This window comes from Daucus carota, chromosome 2 (genome assembly GCF_001625215.2).
Source record: "Daucus carota subsp. sativus chromosome 2, DH1 v3.0, whole genome shotgun sequence".
In the NCBI taxonomy this organism is placed as follows: domain Eukaryota; kingdom Viridiplantae; phylum Streptophyta; class Magnoliopsida; order Apiales; family Apiaceae; genus Daucus; species Daucus carota.
The window spans coordinates 24,919,877-24,946,697 of NC_030382.2; the positions used below are offsets into that span (position 1 = coordinate 24,919,877).

Consider the following 26,821-nt stretch of genomic DNA (forward strand, 5'->3'; position numbering starts at 1 on the left):
TCATTCACTACACCATAGAATGCATATAGAAACAACAAAAATATATTGCCTTATGGGCTATTTATGTTGAAGTATAGTGTATTGCAATAAATATGCAAATTTTTGGCGTTGCATCCGCCCGTGTTGCAATAGAGGCCTTATAGCAACAATTTGAGCGATGTAGTGCAACACCAAAAAATCATTGCAATAAAGTATATGTAGCAACAAAATAATTTTTATAGCAACACGGGTAAATCATTGTAGTAGTAGTTTTTTTTTTGGCTAACTAACCACCACTACAAGGAAAACAGCATCAGACAAACGTTTTTGCCCGTTGTCTGATACCAAGAAAAACCGTGGTCTATTGCGATGCCGTCTGATACGCGCCTCAGACAACGGTACCGACCGTTGTGTGAGATGAAGAAACACATCGGTTTATGTTTAACTGCGTGTTGTGTTAAACCCTTGAACGACAACGGAATCATTTTACAAGGTGTTGTTATAAACAATTAACAACAACAGACATGTTTTCAATTCGTGTTGTTATTAGGAGTATCCACAACAGTTCACGGGTTTACCCAGTTGTTGATAAGAGTATCAGACATGTTTAGTTCTGTTATTACAGCTCGTGTGTTGCTTTCTTGTACAATGGTCTGATAGAAGTGGCCACTTGTGTAAGGGTCCATATCACAATACTTTTTATACTAGAACTATTGTGTGAAACCTTTTCTACAACAGTTTTTGTTTTGAGATTCTCGAGTGATATTGCTTTAGACAAGTATAGTTCTGTTATTAGGGCTCGTGTTTTGCTATCTTGTACAATGATCTTGGAGAAATGACCACTTGTGTAATCCTCCATATAACAATACTTTCTATGTTAGAACAATTGTGTGAAACATTTTCTACAACAGTTTTTATTTTGAGATTCTCGAGTGATAGTGCTTTAGACAATGGTTTGTTCTTAATATTGTGTCGTTTGTCTGGTTTGGGACAACTGTTTTTTTCATCTACTTTGTTGTCTCTTAAAAATATGAACAATTGTTTTTGTTTCATTACTCTTGTAAGTCGTTTGTTTGGACAATGGTTTAATAAAAAAGAGTAATTTTTTAAGTTTTTGTGAGACAGTACTTTTTATCACAGTGGCTATTGTATAATGTTGTTTATAACAATGGTTATTGACATGTCTCATTAGCTGAAAATGTCATAGACAATGGTTTTATCAGAGTGACCATTGTATTATGTGACTTGTAACAATGGCCCTTTACATGTTCCATTAGGTAAAAGTACAACACACAATGGTTTTCCATGATTCAAATATGCTAGCCTAGACAATATAATTAATAATGCCAAAAATTGAAAAACAGAAGTTTTCATTACCAACAAACCAACCAGTACAAACAAAATACCAACCAACAACCACCAACCAACAACTACCAACCTATATATCCACCAAGTAATAATATTCACCAACCAATATTCACCCAAGAACCAACAATTCCATCCAACAAAAATTTTTTACATGAAAATAAACAACTCCTGACTGGCCAATGTTAATATATTTTTGGATGCACATATCCAAAAAAGAGAGACAAGTCTGATTGCATGCAACAAGAACAACAATCTAAGTCAACGACAACTCCCAAAATATATATATGTGTGCATCCTAAAATAAACCAGTCATGTAAGCGGCTTAACTAGCATGCTGCCTCATGAAATACTTCGCCCACGTACACTTGATTTCATTGAGGTCATCGGTATCACAAACAATGTTGGTCCTCTGCGCCCACTGAAATAATAAAAATTATTAGTGCAGGCGAGCAATGAAAAATGATGACAAAAATTATGCACAAAACACAAGCATACTAACACAGAACTGGAAATTGTACTTTTTATACCTTTGTTGCAAACTTCAGTTCCTTGTCGAGAGAGATTTCCTTCATATAATGCATTAGAAAAAGACCACAATCAGTGGTCCCAGTCTGGGCAGGAACTCCCTACAAAAAAAAACTACCACATAAAATGCTTATAAAAGTCCCAGAAATTAATAAGACTTCAAGTTTGAGAATATTTATACCGCTAAATTCTCCCAATTTATTTTCTTCTTAACAAACCTCTTCAGATCCTCCTTGTAAATTTTGATGCCACCACAACAAAATAAAATGAAAGAGCATAAATACATTTTTCCTTAGTTGATTCATAAATTAACACAGAGTTTTTGTACTCACTTGTTAACCACTTCGGTCCATTCTTCATTTGCGATTCGTCACTTTAACGGGTCCATATGGTAAACCATTTGTGCATCTTGATTAACCACAGTAAGTGCCCAGTGGTTCCTACAAGTAAAAACCAAGTCATCCTTCAACTTTTATTTATTATTTTTAAGTAATTGACCGAAGTGGTATTAATTAATAATCACGTTAAAAAGAAAAAAGACATGTACTTACGTGTGGTGATATGGCAAAAGAAAAACTTGGCCTGGCTTGGCATTTTTGAATCGAAGAGACAGGGCACGTGACCTCTCTGCTGGAGTACCACAACCAATGGCGCCAATCTTGGCCAGATTAACAAAAGTGATCATGTATGTCATTTTGTGTTTTCTCAAATTATCTTGGAGAACACTGCATAAAAAGAAGTAAACAATCATCACCAAAAAGTATAAATTGCATCGAGGAACTAATATAAAAGTATAGGAAAATTTTCAAATTTGGCACTTACTTGATAAACATGCAAATGACCGCTCCTGAAATTTCACCTCCAAAGCACAAAGCTTTCATATCTGATTGAAACAAACGCTTCTTATCCTTCGATCCAAAAGCTTCTTCGGATAACTGAAAAGTGTGTGAGCGACCATCTTTCAAAGAATCGCTTGCCCAAAGCCATAATTTCTTCAAATCAACAGGAAAGTCAGGGCCCATGGTAACCACATACTCTGGTTCCGAGACCAAGTCATTCATCTTCTTCATTTTCCTTGCGCCATTTTTCTTGCCTCCCTGTAAATAAAAATTAAAAACAAAATTAGAAGACAAAACTAAAATAGACCAGCTAAGTGATTTGAGAATTATATAACTTAATATTGATAACAAATCTAAGTATCCACATAATTAGTCCAAATAACATGTTAATAATCTATCTTATTATATTACAGATTTTCTTAATAATGGATAGCCATGTAAATCAAAATAAATAAAATGAAAACTAAGTACCTTGGTACATATGACAGGCATATACAACAATTATCGTATATTATTTCACCTATATTTTTAGTGTAATACTTAACAAGATAAATGACAAAGAAAAGATGGGGTATGTACATGTACTTTCACAGTTCTAGATTTCACCAAATCATCACTTGTTGCCTTCACTTCCCGTAAGTGGTTTCTCGGCCACGCAATAAATGTCCCAACAGCTTGTTCAACAGTCGTGATCTCATCTTCAATCGGAAACGGGATCTGAGCAGCTCCTTTAATTACATGAGTAATGGAGACTCGTGCATTATCTTTTCCAATTGGCTTTCCATGAAGAACAGTACAATCCATGTCAACTGTTGCATGAGCAACAACATTGTTGGGCGTTTCAATAGACAATTCTCATAGAGAAGGACACTCATTTTTCAATGCAGTGTCCATAGGGTCATCCACAACTACTACCTCAGCTCCCTTCTGTTCACCATTTCTCTTCCTTTGAAAACCATCTGTTTCTTCAATATTTTTCTTCCCTTTAACATCATCTTTAAAACCAGACTCATCTTTTTCCGAATCTTTCCCTTCAGCAGAACCAAGATCTTCATTGAGATCCAATTTCTTTCTCGCTGCTAAATCCAACTCCACATTATCAAGTATGCCTTTAGAACAACTTCCTTGTTGTGATCCAATATTTGGACTCCCATCAAAACACAATTTCTTTCCAACTAAAGCTTCTTTGAGCTTGGCCATTTCTGCAGCCCAAAATGCATCTCTATCTCGAATAATCCTATCAGTCTCTTCACTCATAAACTTTTGAATACCTTCCTGTATCTTCTCTTCAATTGTTCGGCTTTTTCTCTTTTGTCTGGGAAGATTGAAGTAGACAAATTGTTTGACATAACTCCCTTGACCACGGACCCGTCCGTGGTGCTCAGGATTCCCAAGAACTTTGGTCAACACATCATCTGTGCCTAACTCTATCACATCCCCTTCATGAACTTTCTGCTTCATCTTCACCTATATTAAACAAACACACTTTGAAATCCATGGAATTCGATGATCATAACCAAAAAAAAAAAATCAAAACAAAACCAAACAAGTTTTACCATAATATGGGAGTGAAGTTACATAATAAATATTCAAATCACCATTTATAAGCCATATTTGAACACAAGAATAACACTTTAAACTAAACACAATTTAACATAATTATCATAAATATACAGAACACAAAAATAATACAGTTATAACAAATTTATGATTAACAGCCCTTACAATATCTTCAGCAATGGTCTTAATTTTATCTGTCTTATAATTTCCAGCTTTATCGCACCGTGCACGAAGCCATGTGCTTGACCGGTCTATCTCAATTTCTGGATCACCACCAGACTGCATGTATGAGGAGGTTTAACAAATTAATTTCAGAATATAATTAAACAATGTCAAGTGGGAAAAAAAATGACGATATTGATACTTACAATTTCTTGTTCCAGGTTGGCATAACCTTTCCGAGACATGTAGTGACCATATACATTCAAACTCCTTCTAGATTTCTGCTTATTGTGTATTTCCTACAGAAGAATATCAAACATATATATTAGCACACACCACAAAGTATGCATCGATTTGTAATCAAAAAAGATTTTGGAACTCACTAGAAAATCTTTAGATAAACGATCAGCAACAAAAATGTCCCAATGTGCCTTCTCAATAAATGTATAGTCTGCCGGTGGATGTGCAAGCAACTCAGGTTGTTCACGAAAAGGAAGAATATAAGCTGTTGTTAAACGGATCTTGAACTCCCTCCACTTCTGGCAAGCAGATTTTAACACCATCCTCCTTGCTGTTAATGGCACATCAAATGCCATCTACAATCATAAGCATGTTCAATAAGTTAGTTAGTGTTCAACGTGAATAGAAATTAGTGATATTTGAAACAAAAAGTGTCATGGAATCGGTTTTACCTGAACACAATCCCAGATTTTGTTTTTTCTTTCTTTTGGAACTCGTTTCCAAGTTTCGTACCAAATAGGGGCCTTAGTTCTCGCAAGAACCCCAATGTAAGACTGCATCTCTGTGGCAACAGTACCGTATGGCTCGCCCTTTGCGTTGAAACTCACGGTCTTTTTGATTCCTAGCATCTTTCTCCTAATAATCCTATGCATCGTAACTGCGCCCCGTTTTAAAAGCTTAACTCCTTCTTTACTAGCCACCGGTTCTTCCACCCGTTTCCTCTTCTTATTCAGTTCCTGTTGTAGGTTGGTAGAAATTGCCTTTTTCTTTATAGACTGTGGGGAGGAATCTTGAGGTGAAGGCTGCAGCACCAGCTTCTTCTTCGCCTTTTTGTTTACCCCTCCCGTTTCCACTGAATTGTTTCTTTTTAATGCCTTTAAAAGGTTGGCGGCAGTGGTATTAGGAGCTGATTTTGTCTTTGTTGCTTTCTTTGAAGGTGCCATGATTAATTTCTACAAGATATAACCAAAAATATATTAATAAGACCTAAGTTAAGAAAATAAACTATACATTAACTTAAACAAATAACCAACACACATAACACACAACCTCTGTTGCAAATTAACAAAAGCAAAGCACTCCCAAAAACAAATTAGGCAAAGAACTACCTTAAATTGTTTCACATAACACGCATAAACACTCTAAATACCCCAGTTACCAAAAAATTAAGCATGACCCTTAAAAACTCATAACCCACAAACATTAGAGACTCGTTAAAACAAGGATAGCACACCCACAAACAAATCAGACCTAAAATCGTTTCACATAACACACATAAACACTCTAAATACCCCGGTTACCAAAAAATTAAGCAAGACCCTTAAAAACTCATAACCCACAAACATTAGAGACTCATTAAAACAAGGAAAGCACACCCACAAACAAATAAGACCTAAAAATCCTTTCACATAACACATATAAACACTCTAAATACCCCAGTTACTAAAAAATTAAGCCAAACCCTTAAAAACTCATAACCCACATACATTAGAGACTCATAAAAACAAGCAAAGCGCACCCACAAATAAATAAGACCTAAAAACCCCAATTACCAACAGTTTGAGCATACTGTAAAACCAATTAAACATATACAAATGACATGCAACCCTTAAACTCATATCCCACATAATTACAAGCATAACCCATACACCAGGTGTAAACAAAAGGGCTATGGAGAAGACGAAAACAAAAATCTAAAACACATTCATAGATGTTAAACAAAAATCAAAATGAGCTACGAAGAGAGAGAGAGAGAGAGAGAGAGAGAGAGAGAGAGAGAGAGAGAGAGAGAGTGTGTGTGTGTGTGCGACATAGAGAGAGAGAGTGTGTGCGAGAGGAGAGGAGAGAGTACCTAGAGTGAGTGAGATGAGATGCGCGCAACTGAAAGAAAATGGGGGTTTGAAACGAGGGTTTGAAAAAGGGGGGAGAAATGAGTGGGAAGTGAAAAAGGGGTCAAATGACTGTGAATTGTAGCCATTTTTTATATTATTTTTTTTACATTATTTTTTCTTATTTTTAATTAAGAAAAATAGTGAAAAAATCATTAGATGCTAGAATATGAAAATATACAAATATAAAACAACTTATATTATATAAATAAAAATAATTAGGAAAATATAAAAAAATTGAAAATATTTAAAGTACTTGGTGTAATTTGGATGAAAAATCCATTAACATTCATACAACCGTTTACTCGGGAAAGTATTGTTGTAACGGCTTTCAGATAACGGCTTCTGAGCGCGAAACCGTTGTGTTATTCACACAATGGTTTATATAAAATAAACCATTGTAAGAAGACCAATTCTACAATGACACAGATAAAAACCATTGTGTCATAAAATTATCAACAATGGTTTATTAGACGCAAACACTTGTCTCATTATTAAGTGCTTTTGTTCCTAAAATAGGCCACCCGTAAACAAATCAAATTACGCAACATTGTAAATATATAAATGAGTACATTATAGCAAAAGACTAGTATTATCATACATTATATTCGCTTATTAACAAATTAGCATGATATTTTAAGTATCTTGTAACATTCGATACACATTACTCTTGTTAATTTACCACATTACAGTTTGTTACACGACATATGACTGTGATGTATTGAATTCCGATACCGATATTGTTGTTGTTTGTAATTCTTTTTCTAATCATCATTCCTATATAAACACCGAAGGTCGGACTTGATAAATTTACGATAATATGTATAACAGAACCACTAGAATCGGGTATATCCTATTAAGTATCAATGATGTAGTCATGATTACTACTGGAAAACACACATCTCGACAAGATTTCATACCGAAACTATAAAGTAAGAGAAATATATCATATATAAATATGTAATTGTTACTGTAGTGGGTCATTTGCGTTTTTGACGGGACATATATTGTTAATCCGTACGGTAAAGAATAAAATTATTCGTGAAAAATCCATTAACATTCAAACAACGGTTTAAGCGGAAAAGTATTGTTGTAACGGATTTCAGATAACGGTTTCTGACCGCGAAACAGTTGTGTTATTCACACAATGGTTTATGAAACCGAAACCATCGTAAGAATACCGATTCCACAACGACTCGGTTAAAAACCATTGTTTTATAAGCCGATGAACCACAGTTTTCTGTTAGTAAAAGCTTGTCTAATTAGGAACTTTTTTGCCACCTACTTTACACAATTCGAACTTGCTTTTATGAAATCATTTAATACAGTATCTTTGTCATTACCAAATCTTTGTCTGAATTGAAGCCGATTAAACCATATCTGGGCGACAAACATCCTCTCTACCCGACAAAAATCTTCACATATCAATCTCCACATCTCATCTTCACATCTCATCTTCACATCTCAATCTCCACATCTCAATCTCCATCTTCATCTCCGACGAAGAACACAATCTTCTCAAGATCTCATTCTGTGAAAGGTCTCATTCTCTAACCAAGAACACAATCAAGCCTCAATCTCATTCTGCGAAAGGTCTGATTTCAAGGTATTACGCGCACTCAATCTCATTCCTATCATTTTTATGTAATTTGTGATGAGTTCGATTTAATTTTTTTGAAATTAGGGATCATACGTAATATTTGGGGATTTTGGAGAATGTATGGGATTTTGAGAAATTAAAACTAGGGTTCGTGCTCACTTTTGGAATCTGTAGCTAATACATTATTTACAAGCAACTATGTAGCTAATTTATCAAGCAAATTTGCTATTCCCTCTGTTAACATCTCTAATTTGCTATTTCCTCTTTTAAAATCTCTAATCTGTAGCTTTTGCTTTTTACTTAAAAATGATCATAATATAGTTGTAGTAAACTGATTATATTTTTAATGTTCAATAGATGGACAAGTCTTGGTTGAGGGCTGATAGAAGAACAAAGTAATTTCAAAGAGGAGTAGATGAACTATTGTTGTTTGCATTTGAGAACGGATTTGATGAAAACAAAATCAGCTGCCCGTGTTTAAAATACGCACATAGTAAATTTTGGAAAGCTAAAACAGTGAAGTGCCATCTTTTTGAAAATGGAATAGATCAGACCTACACTCGTTGGATTTGGCATGGTGAATTAAATACAGAAAGTGTATCTCCCGCTGAAGGGACGGCCAGTTCTGATTCTGTAGACCAAATCCCTATCAATGCAGAGAAGAATGATAGTGATGATGATGTTTCCCTTGATTCCTCAGATTTCTTTAACCATGTTAAATCTGAACATGAACCACTTTATCCGGGATGTGAAGGATTTACAAAGATGAAGGCTCTAGTGAAGTTGTATAACTTGAAAGCAAAATACCAAGTATCGGAAGCTTGCTTCACTGAACTTCTTCTACTGGTTGGATCTATGCTTCCGAAAGGCAACCATTTTCCTTCTTCATTTAGCGAGGCTAAGAAAAGCTTGTGTGCTCTTGGAATGGAGTATGAAAAAATTCACGTGTGTCCAAATGATTGTTTATTATACCGAGGAGAAAGAGATGAAGATGAGACAAGTTGTCGTATCTGTCAAGCATCTAGATGGAAGTTGAACAAAAAAGGAGAAGAATTGGAAGGGGTTCCGACAAAGGTTCTATGGTATTTTCCGTTAATACCACGTTTGAGGACTTTATTCAATTCTCCTCAAATAGCTAAAAATATGACTTGGCATGACATGGGGAGAATAAAAGATGGTAAATTAAGACATCCGACAGATTCAAAAACATGGAAGGATGTCGATGAAAAGTGGCTCGAGTTTTCTTCAGATTCTAGAAATGTCCGGTTAGCTTTATCCTCGGATGGATTCAATCCTTTTTATAGCACAAATGTTGATTACTCTTGTTGGCCAGTTTTGATGTCAATATATAATCTCCCACCATGGCTTTGTATGAAAAGGAGGTACATCATGCTATGTTTATTGATATCCGGACCAAAAGAACCCGGCAATGATATCGATGTGTTCCTTCAACCGCTTATTGAAGATTTACAAAAGTTATGGACCGGAAAACAAGTTTATGACGCATACAAGAAGGAGTACTTTTTGCTGCGAGGCATTTTATTATGGACAATTAGTGACAATCCAGCCTATGGTAACCTTTCAGGGAACATTGTAAAAGGGTATAATGTGTGTCCTGTTTGCGTTGATGGAACAAAAGCAACAAGGCTGGCTAATTACCGTAAGTGCGTGGTCATGAGGCATCGGAGGTGGTTGCCCCGTGCACATCCATATCGCAGGAAAAAAGAAGATTTTGATAACACAGTGGAAAAGGGAACTGCCCCTATTCCATTAACCGGGGAGGAGGTGCTTCAGAGAACGAAACACTTAAAGGGTCATGTCTTTGGTAAGACACAACGCCAACCTCGATTCAAGAAAGGTGATGTTCGACCTATTTTTAAGAAGGTTTCTATATTTTTTGAACTTGAGTATTGGAAGTTTCTGCCGGTTAGACACGTTCTCGATGTGATGCACATCGACAAAAACATTTGCGAAGCTTTACTTGGTACTATGCTTAATATACCCAAGAAGACAAAAGATAAGGAATCTGTCCGGCTAGACATGGCTGAAATGGGAATAAGAACGGAGCTAAGGCCAAAAATCCCAGGAGAAAGGAGAAGTTACCATTGGTATCTTGGAATTTAACTCATTCGGAAAAAAAAGTAGTTTGCTCGTCATTTCTTGGCATGAAGTTGCCTGATGGCTTTTGTTCAAATATTAGAAGTTTAGTTTCAATGGAAACTCTTCGACTTACTGGAATAAAATCTCACGACTGCCATATGATCTTGCATCACTTGCTCCCAATTGCGATATGATCGTCACTGCAAAAACAGGTCAGAAACACTGTCATCAGGTTTTGTCTCCTTTTTAAGGCAATTTGCAGTAAAGTTATTGAGGTTGATAAGTTGGAGAAAATGCAATCCCAGCTGGTGGAAACTTTGTGCCACCTTGAAAAGTACTTCCCCCCTTCCTTGTTTGATGTGATGTTTCATCTCTCGGTCCATCTTGTACGAGAAGTAGAGCTTTGTGGACCAATTTTTTTGAGGTGGATGTATCCATTTGAGAGATATATGAAGACATTTGAAGGGTATATAAGAAATCGGGCTCGCGCAGAAGGTTGCATAGCTGAGGCCTATATTGCAGAAGAAGCTGTTGAGTGTTTGGTGAACCATGAGGAGGCTACTGTTGGGATACCAAAAAATGGCAGGCATAGGAATGATGTTGTTTGTAGGCCATTATCTGGTGCATCAGTTATAACTCCGAGCGACAATGATTTGCATTTAGCCCATTTATGTGTTTTACAAAATACGGCTTCGGTTAGGCCATATTTTAAGTAATTCATTTCTTAATTTTCTGCTTAATTGTCAAATTATATAGAGTAAATGACAAAGTGGTGGCTGTAGTTTCCCAAATTTTACAAAATGTTGGCTGGAGTTCAAAAAATACAAATTGGTGGCTGGACTTTATCTCCGCCTTTTAATAAGGTGGCTGCCGTCAAGGTCCGTTAAATCTGGCCGTTAAATCAAAAAAAAATTAAAAAAAAGGGGTAAAAATTGATTTTTACACCACTGTAACTCCTGTAACCAATCTGCCACCCACCGTGGATTTAACCTCCCACCACATGAATCTCGACAACAGCAGCAGCTCAGGTGTGCTTACCACGACTCTGCACTCCAATTCAAACCTCCAGCCTACAATCTCACCTACGAACCATTAACTTCAACTGCTCAACATCATCCTGTACAATTCATCTTTGCAATTTGAACTCACCACCAGCCATTGATTCTCCCATTACAACTCCCTCCCATATCCCTCGCCGACTATACAAAACCGAACCATTTCCCATCTCGTTACGCACACCTAATCAAGCACTGCCTGACCTTCACTCACCCTCCGTTCAAGCATCATCCGACTTCCTTCAACCACAAACTATCGCAGCCACCTACCAGTCAAGCTCGCCGTTTTCCGGCGAAGCTTCGCTTCCCACCATATCCTATAATGCTGAGCCTGGTCGTGGTCGTGGTGGTCCTAAGCAGAGAACAGAGGCATGAGATGATAGGGAGGCAAAAGGAGATTGATGGGTAGTCAAAATAACGTTTTTACCCTTATTCTTTTTTTTTTTTTTATTTAACGGCCAGATTTAACGGAACTTAACGGCGGCCACCTTATTAAAAGGCAGAGGTAAAGTTCAGCCACCAATACGTAGTTTTTAAACTACAACCAACATTTTGTAAAATTTGAGAAACCACAGCCACCACTTTGTCATTTACTCAATTATATATCATTATTCTATTATTTACATAGTCTTTTCTAATTGTATGCAGTGAACACATGTGTTTTTTGATGACCAAATATCCGGAAAATGAAAATAATGAAATGTGGCTAAAGAATAAGCAAAATGAGACATTCCCAGAATGGTTCAAAGAAAAGGTATTATGTGCACTTTATTTATAACATTTCTTTGCATTTTTAAAACTGTCACATAAGTCATTTATAACTTTTATGATGTTTAGGGCAGATTGCTTCAAATTTTCTCGACGAAATGGAGATATCACAAGAAATCAGATGGATCGCAGATGGGCCCAATAAGGATCTCCCTATATTCAATGGTTACAAAATGGATGGGATTACCTTTAGCACCAAAGATCGTGATGATACACGTAATGTTCAATGCAGTGGCGTGTGTGTTCAAGCCGATACCATGGTTGTGCAGGGTAAGGATCAAATTTTTGAGCATGCCTCGCCTACATTTTATGGACTGATAATAGGTATATGGGAGTTAGACTATAACAACTTTAGGATCCCTATTTTTCGTTGTAATTGGATTGATATGAATAGAGGGACTAAGGTAGATGACTTGGGTTATACTTTGGTTAATTTGAATAGGTTGGGGTTTTTTAATGATCCATTTGTGTTAGCAAAACAAGTTAAACAAGTATGTTACATAGATGATCCTCTTGATAAATTATGGTCCGTGATGTTGAAATTACCCGAGAAAAACTATCATGAGGACAATGATGAAGAAAATGAGGGATCCGTGGAAGTAGAACTTGAGAATGAGTTCTTTATACCAAATTTGCCGGATGTTGATTTAGACGAGGCAACAACTAGTTATATGCGAGACGTAGATGAACTAATTCAACTTTTATGATGTAATTTTATTTGATTCTTAGTTTGGTGATGAACTAAACTAACTTTCATGATGTAAGTTAGTTTCTTTGTTTTTATCTCTGTTGGTTGGCTCTGTTTTGAGTCAGATCTGTTAGATTTGTTGGTGTACCTCTGTTTTGAGGCTGGTTTACGCAGTTTTTCTTGCTATTTTTTTTCCCATGGTGGCCAATCAGACAAGCGTTTTTGTAGAAAAAGGCTTGTCTGATAAACATTCACATAACGCTAAACAAAACAAGTCTTGTCTTTATAGTCTATTAACAACACTTTTACAATACAAACTGTTGTATGTTGCTTAAAAGTCATTCAGTCAGACAACATTTTATATATTAAAGGCTTGTCTATAAGGCCATGTTACAATGGTAACAAAAACACTTGTATGTTAGCTTTCCAGTCACACAACACTATATAAAACCCTTGTTTGAACTGCTCGCAAACAACACAACAAATAAAACACTTGTCTATTTACAACAACGGTTTCCTGAACTATTGTGTGAAGTTTCTTCACACATCGGCTCCAAAAACAGTTGTCTGACATGCATATTTACACAATACCACAGTTAACAAAGTGTTGTCTGATTGAATTTACCAGACAACATTTTTTTAACCATTGTAGGTCGTGGTGTTAGACAATAGTTTTTCCAGGGCGAAAATAAAGTGTTGTGTCTTTGTTTTGGCCAACGCTTTTTTCAGCGTCCGTTGTATGATCAGTGTTGTCTGATTCCAGTTTTGTTGTAGTGCACCTTGAGGCAACATTAATCAGTCCAATCGCGATGAATTTTGAAGTCAAATGTAACAAAAAATGCAAAAATTTAGACCCAATTATAATATATTTATAGCTGTTAGTGATACTAAATGACAACATATTTGGACACAATTGCAACAATATTTAAAAAAAATAAAAATATATGATTGAAAATATACTAACCAGGCATAAAAGCCACAAATTTCAATTGTCAATTCACAATCCAAGCATCAAGTATCCAACAATCCTAAAGCGGTACCATGACCCTTACAAAATAATCCTACAAACCATTCCAACTCTAAGTTAGAAGACAAATAGAGTGATCCTTGTATTTTACTTTTCTTCAAATTTTAAAAAAGATTGCAGTGCTGCCTCGTTATTCTTTTCTTTGTTCTCATATGCAGGCTTTCTAGTCAGACTTTGTTGCTGAAATTCAACTGGGAGCAATGCAGTTGCAAGCGTGGCTAATGCTTCTTTTCCTGCTACTGTGATGTTTCCTTTAAGGTCCTGCATATTAGGGAAAAAATCAGAAATGAGATAGGAAAGATATATCATTTGTACATCGTATTTAAGATCCCCTGGCGTATAAAATACTAAAATGATGTTCTGTCACCTATTAGGACAGCGTGCATAAAATAAATGGATGATGAAAGATAGAAGATTAAGCTAGTGAAATTAATAAATTAAGAAGATTAGAGATAGTTAAAACTAACGGGGGGGTGTTCGATTGGGATTTTAATGGATTGTTTTTAGTCTATGGATTTTAATGGATTGTATGGGATTTTGATTTTGTGCGGATTCTTGATAAAATGTCGCAGAGTTGATAGGATTTAAGTACAATGCTTCAAAATCCCATTGATTTTGGTGGGATTTCAAAAAACTTAAAATACACTGAAGAATGCTACAAAATCCATCATTTTATGAAATGCAAAAAAATCCATCAGCATTTGAATACCATCAGATTTTAATGGATTTTAAACAATCCCAATTGAATACCATCGGATTTTAAAGCATAATTTAAAATCCCAATTGAATACCACCAGATTTTGTAGCATAAATTAAAATCCCAATCGAATACCTTAAGATTTTAATGGATTTCAAACAATCCCAATCGAATACCCTCGAATTTCATGAATGCAAAAAAAAGCTTTAAAATCCCAATCCAATACACCCCTCTAAATATCTAAAAGTTTCCGGTTAAGTTGTTCTGTCATTTTTCCTGCAAGCTTTTTATAGTCAGGAAATGGCAATCGATACAACCAAGTAACTCAGATTTCAAGGCTGCTAAATGGATCTATCAAAGCTCCAAGATAAACAATTGTTAGCATGAAACTTGGTTCAAAAATGATAACTACAAATGAAACAGGATATAAATATAGATATGGAATGAAGTGCTTAACACAATGACTATTAGGAGCTAATTTCCTCAATACATGACAACTTCAATGTTATTTTAGAAATAAGCTCGTCATGGCTACCTGCTTCACTTGATCATAGCTTGCAAGTTCCACAACATTTATAGTTGCATTTCGCGCAATATTGTCTCCCAGTCCAGTCCAAAATGCGGACAGTCCTTCCTGATTATTTTAAAGTTAGCTGTAAATAGTAAAATTATAAATATATATTCATGAAATCTTATTCATCAGACGATAATGGATCCACCTGTTGCACTATATATGGTGTAATATGCACTCAGTGCACTAGAATAACGTCTAGCAACACCAGCAAGCAATTTACCTTCTCATTTAAGTCGAACTTTCACAAGATCAGATGGATTAGTTGTAGATTGACATTATGAGACCAGTAGCAGTAAGAGGCTGGAGAGAACTACAAGCATGTGTGAGATTTTGGGAATCACTTAGAGTAGCTTCTGTAGTAATGACACGTGCATTGTCTTGGCAACCAATCAAAATTTTAACAGTAGTTCACCGCATCTATAGCCAAGGCACTCCCCACAATATTGATTAAAAAAAATCTCACCATTCAAAATTTTAAGGACTTGTACAATCCCAAAATACAAACAAACTCAAGTACATATAATGGATACATAAAAATTCCAAATTAACAAAATAGACAAACATAAGCCAAATTCTTTTCTAATTTTCTCAATCAACAGCCCTAATTTTCGGAATCAACACCAAAAATATCAGACCAATAATATCGGAAAACGAAGTACAAACATAAGCAAATAGTGCACAAACAATAGAAAAAATAGGATTAAACCAAAAAACTCACAAAATCAACTCCAATGGTGCTAAGAGCAACTCCAATGCACCCATTCCTTACCTATATTTGATCTACATGGACAAGATTTGAGGATCGAGAACAAAAAGAGTTTCTCCAACGTAACTCCCTATCCCCTATTAATTTTAGGTGAGAGAAAGTTCAACCCCTTATTTGAGGGATGATAAAGCAACCTCTATATGATCCATGTCATCACCAGCTCATATCTCCTCTTATTTTTCTGTTATTTATTAGTGCAATCTTTCTCTCTCCTTGAGTTGTATATATAGATTTAAAATATAGGGAATCAAATAGGGAACACCGTTGGAGCAAAATAGCTTTTTGATCCCCAATATTTTAGGTATCCATTAATATATAATATTTCAGGGGTTGAAATTAGAGAATTGCATTGGGCTTGCTCTAATGTAACTATCAACATAAGAATCACCCTGAAATGAACAATTAAAGTAAGAAAACACAAAGGGGCAAGATGGACAAAGAAAGAAATACATACAGCAAATCTAAGGAGAAGACAAGATTTGCTCAAAGAGAAATCTCCGATTAAGAGAGGCTTGAACAGATAATCACACCAACAAACAAGTAAGAAGTAGAAAGTAAAACATTAATCTGAAAGAAGATCGACAAAGAAAGAGGAGTCACTAGTCGTTGTTTATGTATGAACAAGGGGAGAAATTGCAGCAGAGGGTTTTCTTCTCTTTGGCTTTCTTGATTTGCTTTCTTGTTTCTTGGCATGACCTGCTGTTCTAATCAATTAAAGATAAATATTATCCAAATCTTTTTTAAAATAATTTTCAAGTTAATCGCTTGTTTTTGAAAGCCCAGCGGAAAAAAATTGAAACCCCGCTTCTTTTTTAACAGCCCGCCAAGATTTGGCGCAAATAATATAAGTTAATTTCAACAGTTTTTCGAAATTGTTGGCAAATACTATGAATTTTGCAGAAAACATACTCAATTGTAACAAATTTAAAAATAATTACAGTAGATATAAACTTATCAAAACTTTTCCAGAATTCGAAGTATTCTCTCACCAACACATCACTCGGAACAGTAACACACAATATTGTTCTATTCTCTTGAGCATTCACGATGATTTCTGCAAGATCATTTCTCCAATTAGAAATTCTCACTGCCCACATAATTGCATTCCCTTCAGGTATTTGATCACACAATATCCATGTCCAACTGAAGGTAGATGAATTCTTAGAACTTTGGTTAGCTATCAACGATTTAATAATATAACCAGGATGGCTGGTCATTATAGTGAATGCATCCTTTTTCAGAAAATCCTTGTCCTCAAGGATAAAGCCTTGAAAAGTTTGTGGTGATTTTCCCTCGGTATTCAAAGAACAAAAGGATGCCTTCCTTAATGCTTCACTCACTTCAAGCTTGATGGTTTTAAAATACTTTTGAATACCCTCCCTAATGTAGCCAACAAGCTTCAAACTAGCTCCAAAATCAGTAAGAACAATTGTCAGGAATGAGGAGGTCTCAACTGCCTTGTTGCTTTCGCCAGTAATGTAATAGATAGCCTTATACTGAAGCATCTCATGAGATATGTTGAGAGGCAGGTCATTATAGTCAGGTACTTTTTCATATTCCTTCAGAAACTTCATGTGAGCAATCTTCAAAGTACGCACAACTGCTTGATTAAGCTCCATTCCCTCCATTTTTGTGAACAAAATTGGAGCAATGAGGCCTCTTTTTTGACATATTCCTGCCAACAAATCAATATACAACACTATTTTCGTTTCTAGCATCCATTTGAGGCTCGCTTCTGATTGATCAACGAGTCCCCTTCTTGTTGAAGCCATTAACATGTTGTCCAGCAACTTTTGATCCAATTCAAATTTTCTACAAAGAGCCTTAACCTTGCCATGCTCATCTTCATGTAACTTATAAAATATTCTTTTACCTTCGCCATCCCAAATCATTAAATTCCTCTGAAACTTACTGTTAAACAGTCTGTATCCTCTAATGTTAAAAGACTTATATACCAACCCAAACAAATTTATATTCCAAACAATCTTATCTTTACCAAACAATTCATCAGGCATTTCAGTAGCATTAATGACATTTTTGTGAATATCATATGATTTATTGTAGAGTTTACCATACTCATTTTCATGAATCCTATAGGCCATCACTAAATTAGCTCCAGTAAGTTTACACGCAGAATATGTTTTCAAAGCATTCTTAATCAATTCATCCAGAATAACCAAGGAGATGATGGTAGGTGTAGTTAGCACTGGGGCTTTACCAACATACACTCTTTCACAATTGTCATCAAACATTTGGGGGTCTGACTTTTTAAGTGGGGACACATGTAATTGGATTATATCATCACTCTCAACATGAATAGTTTCCTCAACTATACCCAAATTATCCAATGTATCCACAACTGAAGTGTAAGTTGGAGTATTAGAAAATTGACTTGCCTGATGTGTGAACAACTCCCTTGACTGAAAATCCTCTTCACCATCGCTATCAGCCTTTCCAACCAAATTCTTCTCAACTAGCTTTGGCAAATCTGCGTAGATCTGCCCCATCTTGTCAAGCGTATGAAGCATTTCAGTGAGTTTCTCTTCTATTCTATGTCTATTATCAATGATGGCATCGGAAATTGGTATATGTGCGTCAGAAATTCCATCAAACATCTGAGGACGAACGTTACTTCTTGTTGATAGTGTATAGAAGAACTCACATAACCGCCAGATATAGGCTGGGCATTGTACAAATGAGATGTTAGAGGTGGTTGGAATCCGGCATGGTAAGTGAAATATCCAGGCCATTCATCTGTGAGTGGTAAATGTGTAGATATGTAAGGTGTTTGAGGAGTATAAACTGTTGGGTTTCGGGGCAACAAACGCAGCGGATAATCGACGTAAAATAAAAAAAAATCCGAAACCCTAACCCGAGGATCCATCTATAAAGAACGGCTGATCATGGAGATACGAAATAATACCTTGTTGAAGCTTTACGTTAGCGAAAGATGGAGGTCCGGAACAAGCAATCACCACGCAGCCCTCGTCTAAGGATCGCGTCTCTAAGCAGTCCACACGAACGTCTGATCGCCAAAGATCACCGGAGCCGGTACTAGCCGAATGCAGCCCCTCTCTCTCTCTCTCTAGCCTCTCTTGATGTAGAGCTGCTAGGGTTTTATAATAAAACGAATTTTATGTTACTTAACCCTAAAACAATACATCATTATGTATTTATAGGGAAGAGAGATAGATGGGCCAAACCCTAATCGGATTTGGGCTTCTCCAAACCTAATCCGATTTTTGGTTTTAATATTAAATTCGAAATTCTATTACTTAATTAAGACTGGCTCAATTAAATAATTTATTTCGAACTTAATCATTTAATTTAAATTCAGAATTTAAATTAAAACTCCTTTAAACGTTCAAAGTGTGTGACCCTTTAGGTTATTATTACGTTGGCAATAATTTTAATATCCAATAATAAAATTATAAACAATGAGCGGCATCTAGTAATACATCATTGCTACCCAAGTAATAATAATAATTGGTGATTCAATTAAACCTTTTGTGAATAATGTACAATGTAATATAATCCCTTTAACCTTATATTATAGATCAGACTCAAGGCATGTATTGTGTCATCCTCTTCATCATCTAATCCGAATTTCCTTGATCAATGAGTAGACTATTAAACAAATCAATATTTGAGCACGGCCATGCATTTTATAGTCTCACTCAATCAAGAGGCCAATAATATCACTCCTAAAATAGGAGGGTTAAATCCTTTCTAGATCATTCATATTTCTCATACGATTCATAATATACCCAATGTACATTTCATCATCACCCGGTCAAAGGCAACTTTTAGTGCAACCAAAGTATATTAATTCTCATATAGAAATATAATGATATCAAGTCAGAGGATCATTACATCATTATCACAGTGAGAATTTCCAATGACACTTATTAACATGTAAAATCTCACGGTGGGTCATTCCAGTGCCATGTGTCGATACATGCACTTATGTTCTTGACTTTAACATCACTATACCTATGATCAATGAGATGTGATCATCAGTCAACAAACATACTAGTCTTAATGCATCATTATTGTCCCTTAACAATGATACTCGACTAGGGACATTTAGGAATATTGATATTATTCTCATAATCTCATTTCTAAGTCACGTACTTAGAGATATAGAATTACATATAATATTCCAAGGACATTTATTACGCTTTCAATTTATTACGCAGTAAATGAGGACATAATAAATATTTATTCAATAATCAATATAACATAATCCATAAATGTCTACAATAGAACACAATAGCATTGTCTCTAGGACACCAATACTAACAATCTCCCACTTGTACTAGAGCCAATCTCTGATGTATCTAATACCCATGGAACTAGTATGACCTTCGTGCTTCTGCTGCGACAAAGCCTTGGTCAGTGGATCTGCAATGTTATCATCTGTATGCACTTTACATATATGTATATCCCCTCGAGTATTAATCTCTCGGAGCAGGTGGTATCGTCTGAGTATATGCTTAGTGCGGGAATGTGATCGGGGTTCCTTAGCCTGTGAAATGGCTCCATTATTGTCACAGTACAAATCTATCGGATCTGATACTGAAGGAACCACATCAAGTCCTGTAAGAAATTTTCTGATCCAAACAGCTTCCTTGGCTGCTTCACAAGCAGCTATATACTCAGCCTCCATTGTAGAATCGGCAACCGTCTCTTGCTTTGAACTTTTCCAACTAACAGCACCTCCATTTAGACAAAATACAAAGCCAGACTGAGAGATCGAATCATCTTTGTCTGTTTGGAAACTAGCATCTGTGTAACCTTTTACAACTAGTTTCTCTTCTCCTCCATATACCAAGAATTGATCTTTAGTCCTCTTTAGGTACTTAAGAATATTCTTGACTGCCGTCCAGTGACCTTCACCTGGATTAGACTGGTATCTACTCGTCATGCTCAAGGCATACGAGACATCAGGACGAGTACATATCATTGCATACATTATGGAACCAATTGCCGAAGCATATGGAACTTTGCTCATACGGTCCTTATCATCCAATGATTTCGGACTGTTTTCTTTCGAGATCAATATCCCGTGAGACATTGGGACGTATCCCCTTTTTGCCTCTTGCATCCCAAATCGATGCAATACCTTATCAATGTATGTACTCTGACTTAGGCCGATTAGTCTTCTTGGTCTATCTCTATAGATCCTGATCCCTAATATATAGGTCGCATCGCCCAAGTCTTTCATCGAGAAATTTTTGCTCAACCAAGTCTTAACAGCCTGTAAAGAAGGTATGTCATTCCCCATTAGTAATATGTCATCCACATATAGCACTAGGAATGCCACATGGCTCCCACTCACTTTCTTGTAAACACAAGGCTCATCTTCATTTTGAATGAAGCCAAACTCTTTGACTGTTTCATCAAAACGAATATTCCATCTCCTTGAGGCTTGCTTCAATCCGTATATAGATCGTCGCAACTTACAAACCATTTTGGGAAATCTCGGATCGACAAAACCTTCAGGTTGTGTCATATACACATCCTCTTCTAGGCTTCCATTCAAGAAGGCGGTTTTGACATCCATCTGCCAGATTTCGTAGTCATAGTAAGCAGCTATTGCAAGCAAAATCCTGATGGATTTGACCATAGCAACTGGTGAGAAGGTTTCATCATAGTCAATACCATGAATCTGTCTGAAACCTTTTGCAACTAGTCGTGCCTTATAGGTCTGAACATTTCCATCCATGTCGGTTTTCTTTTTGAAAACCCATTTACACTCGATAGGTTTAACTCCCTCGGGTAAATCAACCAAAGTCCATACTTGGTTTTCATACATGGAATCCATCTCAGATTTCATGGCATCAAGCCATCTCTTGGAATCTGGAGTGTTCTTAGCATCTTTGTAGGTTAGAGGCTCATCATTATCCATAAGCATCACATCACCAGTTTGAGTCAAGAGAAAACCATAATATCTCTCTGGCTCATGGCGAACCCTACTAGATCTACGAACAACCTGTGTTTCCGGAACAGGATTACTCTCAGTATTTTGATGTACATCCTGCTCAGGTTCCTGCTCTGGTTCAATGTTATCATGTGGTTCTCGAACTTCATCGAGATCTATTATCCTCCCACTGTTTTTCTTAGAAAGCATCTCTCTTTCAAGAAACACAGCGGTTCGAGCAACAAACACTTTGTTCTCAGAAGGATTATAGAATGAATAACCTCTTGTTTCAATTGGGTATCCCACAAAATTACATTTATCAGACTTAGGTCCTAGCTTGTCAGAATTTTGACGTTTCACAAATGCCTCACATCCCCAAATTTTCATAAATGACATGCTATGTCGTTTCTCAGTCCATATCTCATATGGAGTGTTCTGGACCGTTTTAGTAGGAACTCGGTTAAGTGTATAGGCAGCCGTCTCTAGGGCATAGCCCCAAAAACTAATTGGAAGATTTGCATGACTCATCATTGATCGCACCATGTCCAACATGGTACGATTCCTCCTCTCGGAAACTCCATTCCATTGTGGTGTTCCAGGAGGAGTAAGTTGTGATACAATACCACACTCTTTTAAGAAATTCTTAAATTCTTGGCTTAAGTATTCACCTCCACGATCTGATCGTAGAGTCTTAATACTTTTGGTAGTTTGCTTTTCTACTTCAGCTTTGTACTCTTTGAACTTTTCAAAAGAATCGGATTTATTCTTCATAAGATACACATATCCATATCTACTGAAATCATCAGTAAATGTTATGAAGTAGTAAAAGCCACCTCTTGCCATAGTTCGCATTGGACCACATACATCACTATGTATTAGTTCCAATCTCTCAGTGGCCCTTTCACCTTGTCCAGTGAAAGGTGCTTTAGTCATTTTTCCAATGAGACATGGTTCGCATGCTTCGTATGATTCAAAATCAAACTTATCCAAGTATCCATCCTTATGTAACTTGGAAATGCGCTTCTCATTTATATGGCCTAAACGACAGTGCCAGAGGTATGTTTTATTTGAGTCATCAGTTTTAAGTCGTTTATTATTCACATTATAGATGGGAGTATCCAAGTCAAGAACATATAAACCGTTAAATAAACGTGCAACCCCATAGGTAACATTATTCAAAGAAAAGGAACAACTATTGTTCTGAATTGAAAAAGCAAAACCTATCTTGTCCAAACAAGAAACTGAAATAATGTTTCTGCAAATTGCAGGCACGTAAAAACAATTCTCAAGTTCTAAAATAAGCCCAGTGGGCAACGATAAATGATAAGTCCCTACAGCTATAGCAACAACTTTTGCTCCATTGCCAACTCGTAGGTCGACTTCTCCCTTTGCCAATGGCCTACTTCCCTGTAGTTCCTGCACATTAATACAAATGTGAGAACCACATCCAGTATCTAATACCCAAGATGTTGAAGTAGACAAATTGACTTCTATAACATAAATACCTGAATCAGAAGCGGCAGCAGCCTTCTTCTTCTTCAGATCCTCCAAATAAGCATGACAGTTCCTCTTCCAATGACCTGGTTTCTTGCAATAGTGACAATCACCATCCTTCTGAACACCACCTTTCGGTTTCAAGGCCTTAGTCGGACCAGGTTTCGGATTGGCATTAGAATTAGATCCCATCTTCTTCTTGCCTTTCCATTTACCCTTTCCTTTGGCCTTCCCCTTATTCACCATCAATATGGGAGTAGGGGACACCTTCTGAATGTTGGTTTCAGCAGTTTTCAACATTGCCAACAATTCGGCGGGGTTCTTGTTTATCTCATTCATATTGTAATTCATTACAAACTGAGAATAGTTATTGTTTAGAGATTGCAAGATCAGATCAATTTGGTGCTCAGGACCAATCGGGGCACCCAATTTTTCAAGATAATCAATATACCCTATCATCTTCAGAACATGCGGTCCTACCGGATCACGTTCACCCTGCTTACAAGCATTCAAAGATTTGAAAGTATCAAACCTCTCCTGACGAGCCTGTCCCTCAAACATACGCTTAAGGTGCTCAATCATATCATAAGAATCCATATTCTCATGTTGTTTCTGAAGTTCAGCACTCATGGTCGCTAACATGAGACATTGAACATCCGTGTCATCATCGATATGCTTCTGATAAGCAGTATGCTGAGCACGGGTTGATCCTTCAGCGAGAGGTGTAGGGCGAAGAATATCTATGACATAGAGCTTGCGCTCTTGTTTGAGGACAATCCTCAAATTCCTTTGCCAGTCAAGGAAGTTGGTTCCTGTCAGCTTGTCCTTCTCAAGGACTGATCGTACAGAGAAGTTGTTTGAATTATTTGCCATTGGATATCTACAATATTTTCAAATGCATAAGATAAATTAGTCTACAGATGTTTATTAAATTATGTTCAAGTGATTATAAATATATATTCAAAATATATATCTCCCACTATTTTGTTCAAATCAATAGCCCTAACTATTAATTCGGAAAGCATTTCTGCAAATCTTTCTAGTGAGCCAAGATCCATATTTCATCCATATTTTAAGTTAGCGTGGGCTAATACTCTCAAAACATGACTATTTAGGTAGACAACATTTGTCAATTATATCAAATATAACTCTTGGATAGTTTGGTGGAGCAACCCTTTGCACATATTTATGTAATAAATCTCACCAAACTTCATGCCTCTAAACCCACAATCCTATTGTGATGGTTTAGTTAAGTTAGACCCAATAATTCAATAACTAAGTACATTTACTTATCACGTCTTCCCATGATTGATTAAAGCACTTTGCTTTGGCAAACCTACTTCTTTCAATCTAGATCTTGACGAGTATTAATCATTGGAAGGCATCTGATTAACTTAATATTTTAATTAGGGATTTTATTAAAACGACCATGATCCTGTCATAAAGAGATCCTCAATTTTTCCTTGAATCAAATATTTCAAATCAATACTCTTTGATTGGTTGAAAACCCGACCTGAGGTGTTGGCACAACGGCTATACTTAAAAACCCCAAATCCGACGGAATCTTCCTCTCATTGAATATCGAAAATCCATAATTAATTCCGTGTTTCATAAACACGAGAATCTCATGATCGTTGTATTCCTTTTTAAAATCTTGAGTCGTTACAGATTTTATCTTGTTTAAACAAGCATGGCATGGGTGTCGTATCGAATACATACATCTTAATCTAATTAAGCATGCATCTCTATAACTACGCATATATATCATCATCTCATGCATCATATATGTAAAGTGCAGTATGTAAACGTGCATGGTTATGGCCTTTATCCTATATGATTCTTTCAAGCTAATGAAAGAATCTAGGTCAATCTATGGTGAAGATGTATAACTATTACAAGTCTTCATGCTCCTTGATTGCCCCTCCTTGTGGATCATCCTTCAATCTTCAAGTACATTACAATGAATAATTGAATACAACCTATTCTAATGTACTTACATGAGAAAACTCGAGTTACATTCGAGATTTAAAATTACAAGAATAAATATCACGACATGCAAGTCGTATTTATACAACCAAAACCAAAAACATTAAACTAGGGGTCCTTAAGGCCATAACCAGCACCATGCTCAAGTAAACAAATAAGAACACATAACCATACAAAGCGGGGGTCCGGGGGCGGCAGCCCCTGGGCGGGGGTCCGGGGGCGGCAGCCACCGGGCGGGGGTCCGGGGGCGGCAGCCACCGGGCGGGGTCCTGAATACAAGTGCTATACAAAAATCATCAATTTCGGAACAACAGATCATATCTGTTACCTTCTGCCACTACTGCATCATATGCAGTTTCAGAAGCATGTATCATATACATACTGATCGTTCCCCAGTGACCAGATCATGTCCATACACCATCTTAATAAACAGTTTATATCATTATATAAACAACACATCATATGCAGAACATACAAATCGCATACTGATCAGTCATGGCAAATCATAATCATGCTAGTATCATCATATCACTATATTTAACATAACAGAATCATATATGATCAATATAGCATGTTATAATCAACACATCTCAAAACCATATAAAGGCAGATTCATAAAACATGCATACATGCATCGAATACTGTAAACACGTAACCAAATCAGCCCCTTATAGACGTAGCTCTGATACCACTGTTGGGTTTCGGGGCAACAAACGCAGCGGATAATCGACGTAAAATAAAAAAAAATCCGAAACCCTAACCCGAGGATCCATCTATAAAGAACGGCTGATCATGGAGATACGAAATAATACCTTGTTGAAGCTTTACGTTAGCGAAAGATGGAGGTCCGGAACAAGCAATCACCACGCAGCCCTCGTCTAAGGATCGCGTCTCTAAGCAGTCCACACGAACGTCTGATCGCCAAAGATCACCGGAGCCGGTACTAGCCGAATGCAGCCCCTCTCTCTCTCTCTAGCCTCTCTTGATGTAGAGCTGCTAGGGTTTTATAATAAAACGAATTTTATGTTACTTAACCCTAAAACAATACATCATTATGTATTTATAGGGAAGAGAGATAGATGGGCCAAACCCTAATCGGATTTGGGCTTCTCCAAACCTAATCCGATTTTTGGTTTTAATATTAAATTCGAAATTCTATTACTTAATTAAGACTGGCTCAATTAAATAATTTATTTCGAACTTAATCATTTAATTTAAATTCAGAATTTAAATTAAAACTCCTTTAAACGTTCAAAGTGTGTGACCCTTTAGGTTATTATTACGTTGGCAATAATTTTAATATCCAATAATAAAATTATAAACAATGAGCGGCATCTAGTAATACATCATTGCTACCCAAGTAATAATAATAATTGGTGATTCAATTAAACCTTTTGTGAATAATGTACAATGTAATATAATCCCTTTAACCTTATATTATAGATCAGACTCAAGGCATGTATTGTGTCATCCTCTTCATCATCTAATCCGAATTTCCTTGATCAATGAGTAGACTATTAAACAAATCAATATTTGAGCACGGCCATGCATTTTATAGTCTCACTCAATCAAGAGGCCAAT

The 26,821-nt window shown here is 36.3% G+C and overlaps 1 protein-coding gene, 2 long non-coding RNA genes and 1 pseudogene across 3 annotated transcripts; 2 read left to right on the forward strand and 2 right to left on the reverse strand.

Moving 5' to 3' along the window:
* LOC108207219 (disease resistance protein RPV1-like) overlaps window positions 1-26,821 on the forward strand; it is a 104,583-nt pseudogene that overhangs the window by 43,825 nt on the left and 33,937 nt on the right.
* LOC135150228 (uncharacterized) lies at window positions 4,089-4,708 on the reverse strand. The gene is made up of 3 exons (XR_010288509.1): window positions 4,640-4,708; window positions 4,437-4,550; window positions 4,089-4,178 (listed from the first exon to the last, which is right to left on the reverse strand). It is a non-coding gene; the product is annotated as an uncharacterized LOC135150228 (long non-coding RNA).
* LOC135150681 (uncharacterized) lies at window positions 11,963-12,230 on the forward strand. Its single transcript, XR_010288917.1, has 2 exons — window positions 11,963-12,071; window positions 12,160-12,230. It is a non-coding gene; the product is annotated as an uncharacterized LOC135150681 (long non-coding RNA).
* Window positions 23,118-23,977, reverse strand: LOC135150135 (uncharacterized). Its single transcript, XM_064086282.1, has 2 exons — window positions 23,266-23,977; window positions 23,118-23,176 (listed from the first exon to the last, which is right to left on the reverse strand). The coding sequence occupies exons 1-2, from the start codon at window positions 23,894-23,896 to the stop codon at window positions 23,160-23,162; spliced, it is 648 nt and encodes a 215-aa protein (XP_063942352.1). The 5' UTR covers window positions 23,897-23,977; the 3' UTR covers window positions 23,118-23,159.

Coding starts and splice junctions, on each gene's coding strand:
- LOC135150135 (XM_064086282.1), bottom strand. CDS start 23,896: ATGTTAGCGACCATGAGTGCTGAACTTCAGAAACAACATGAGAATATG.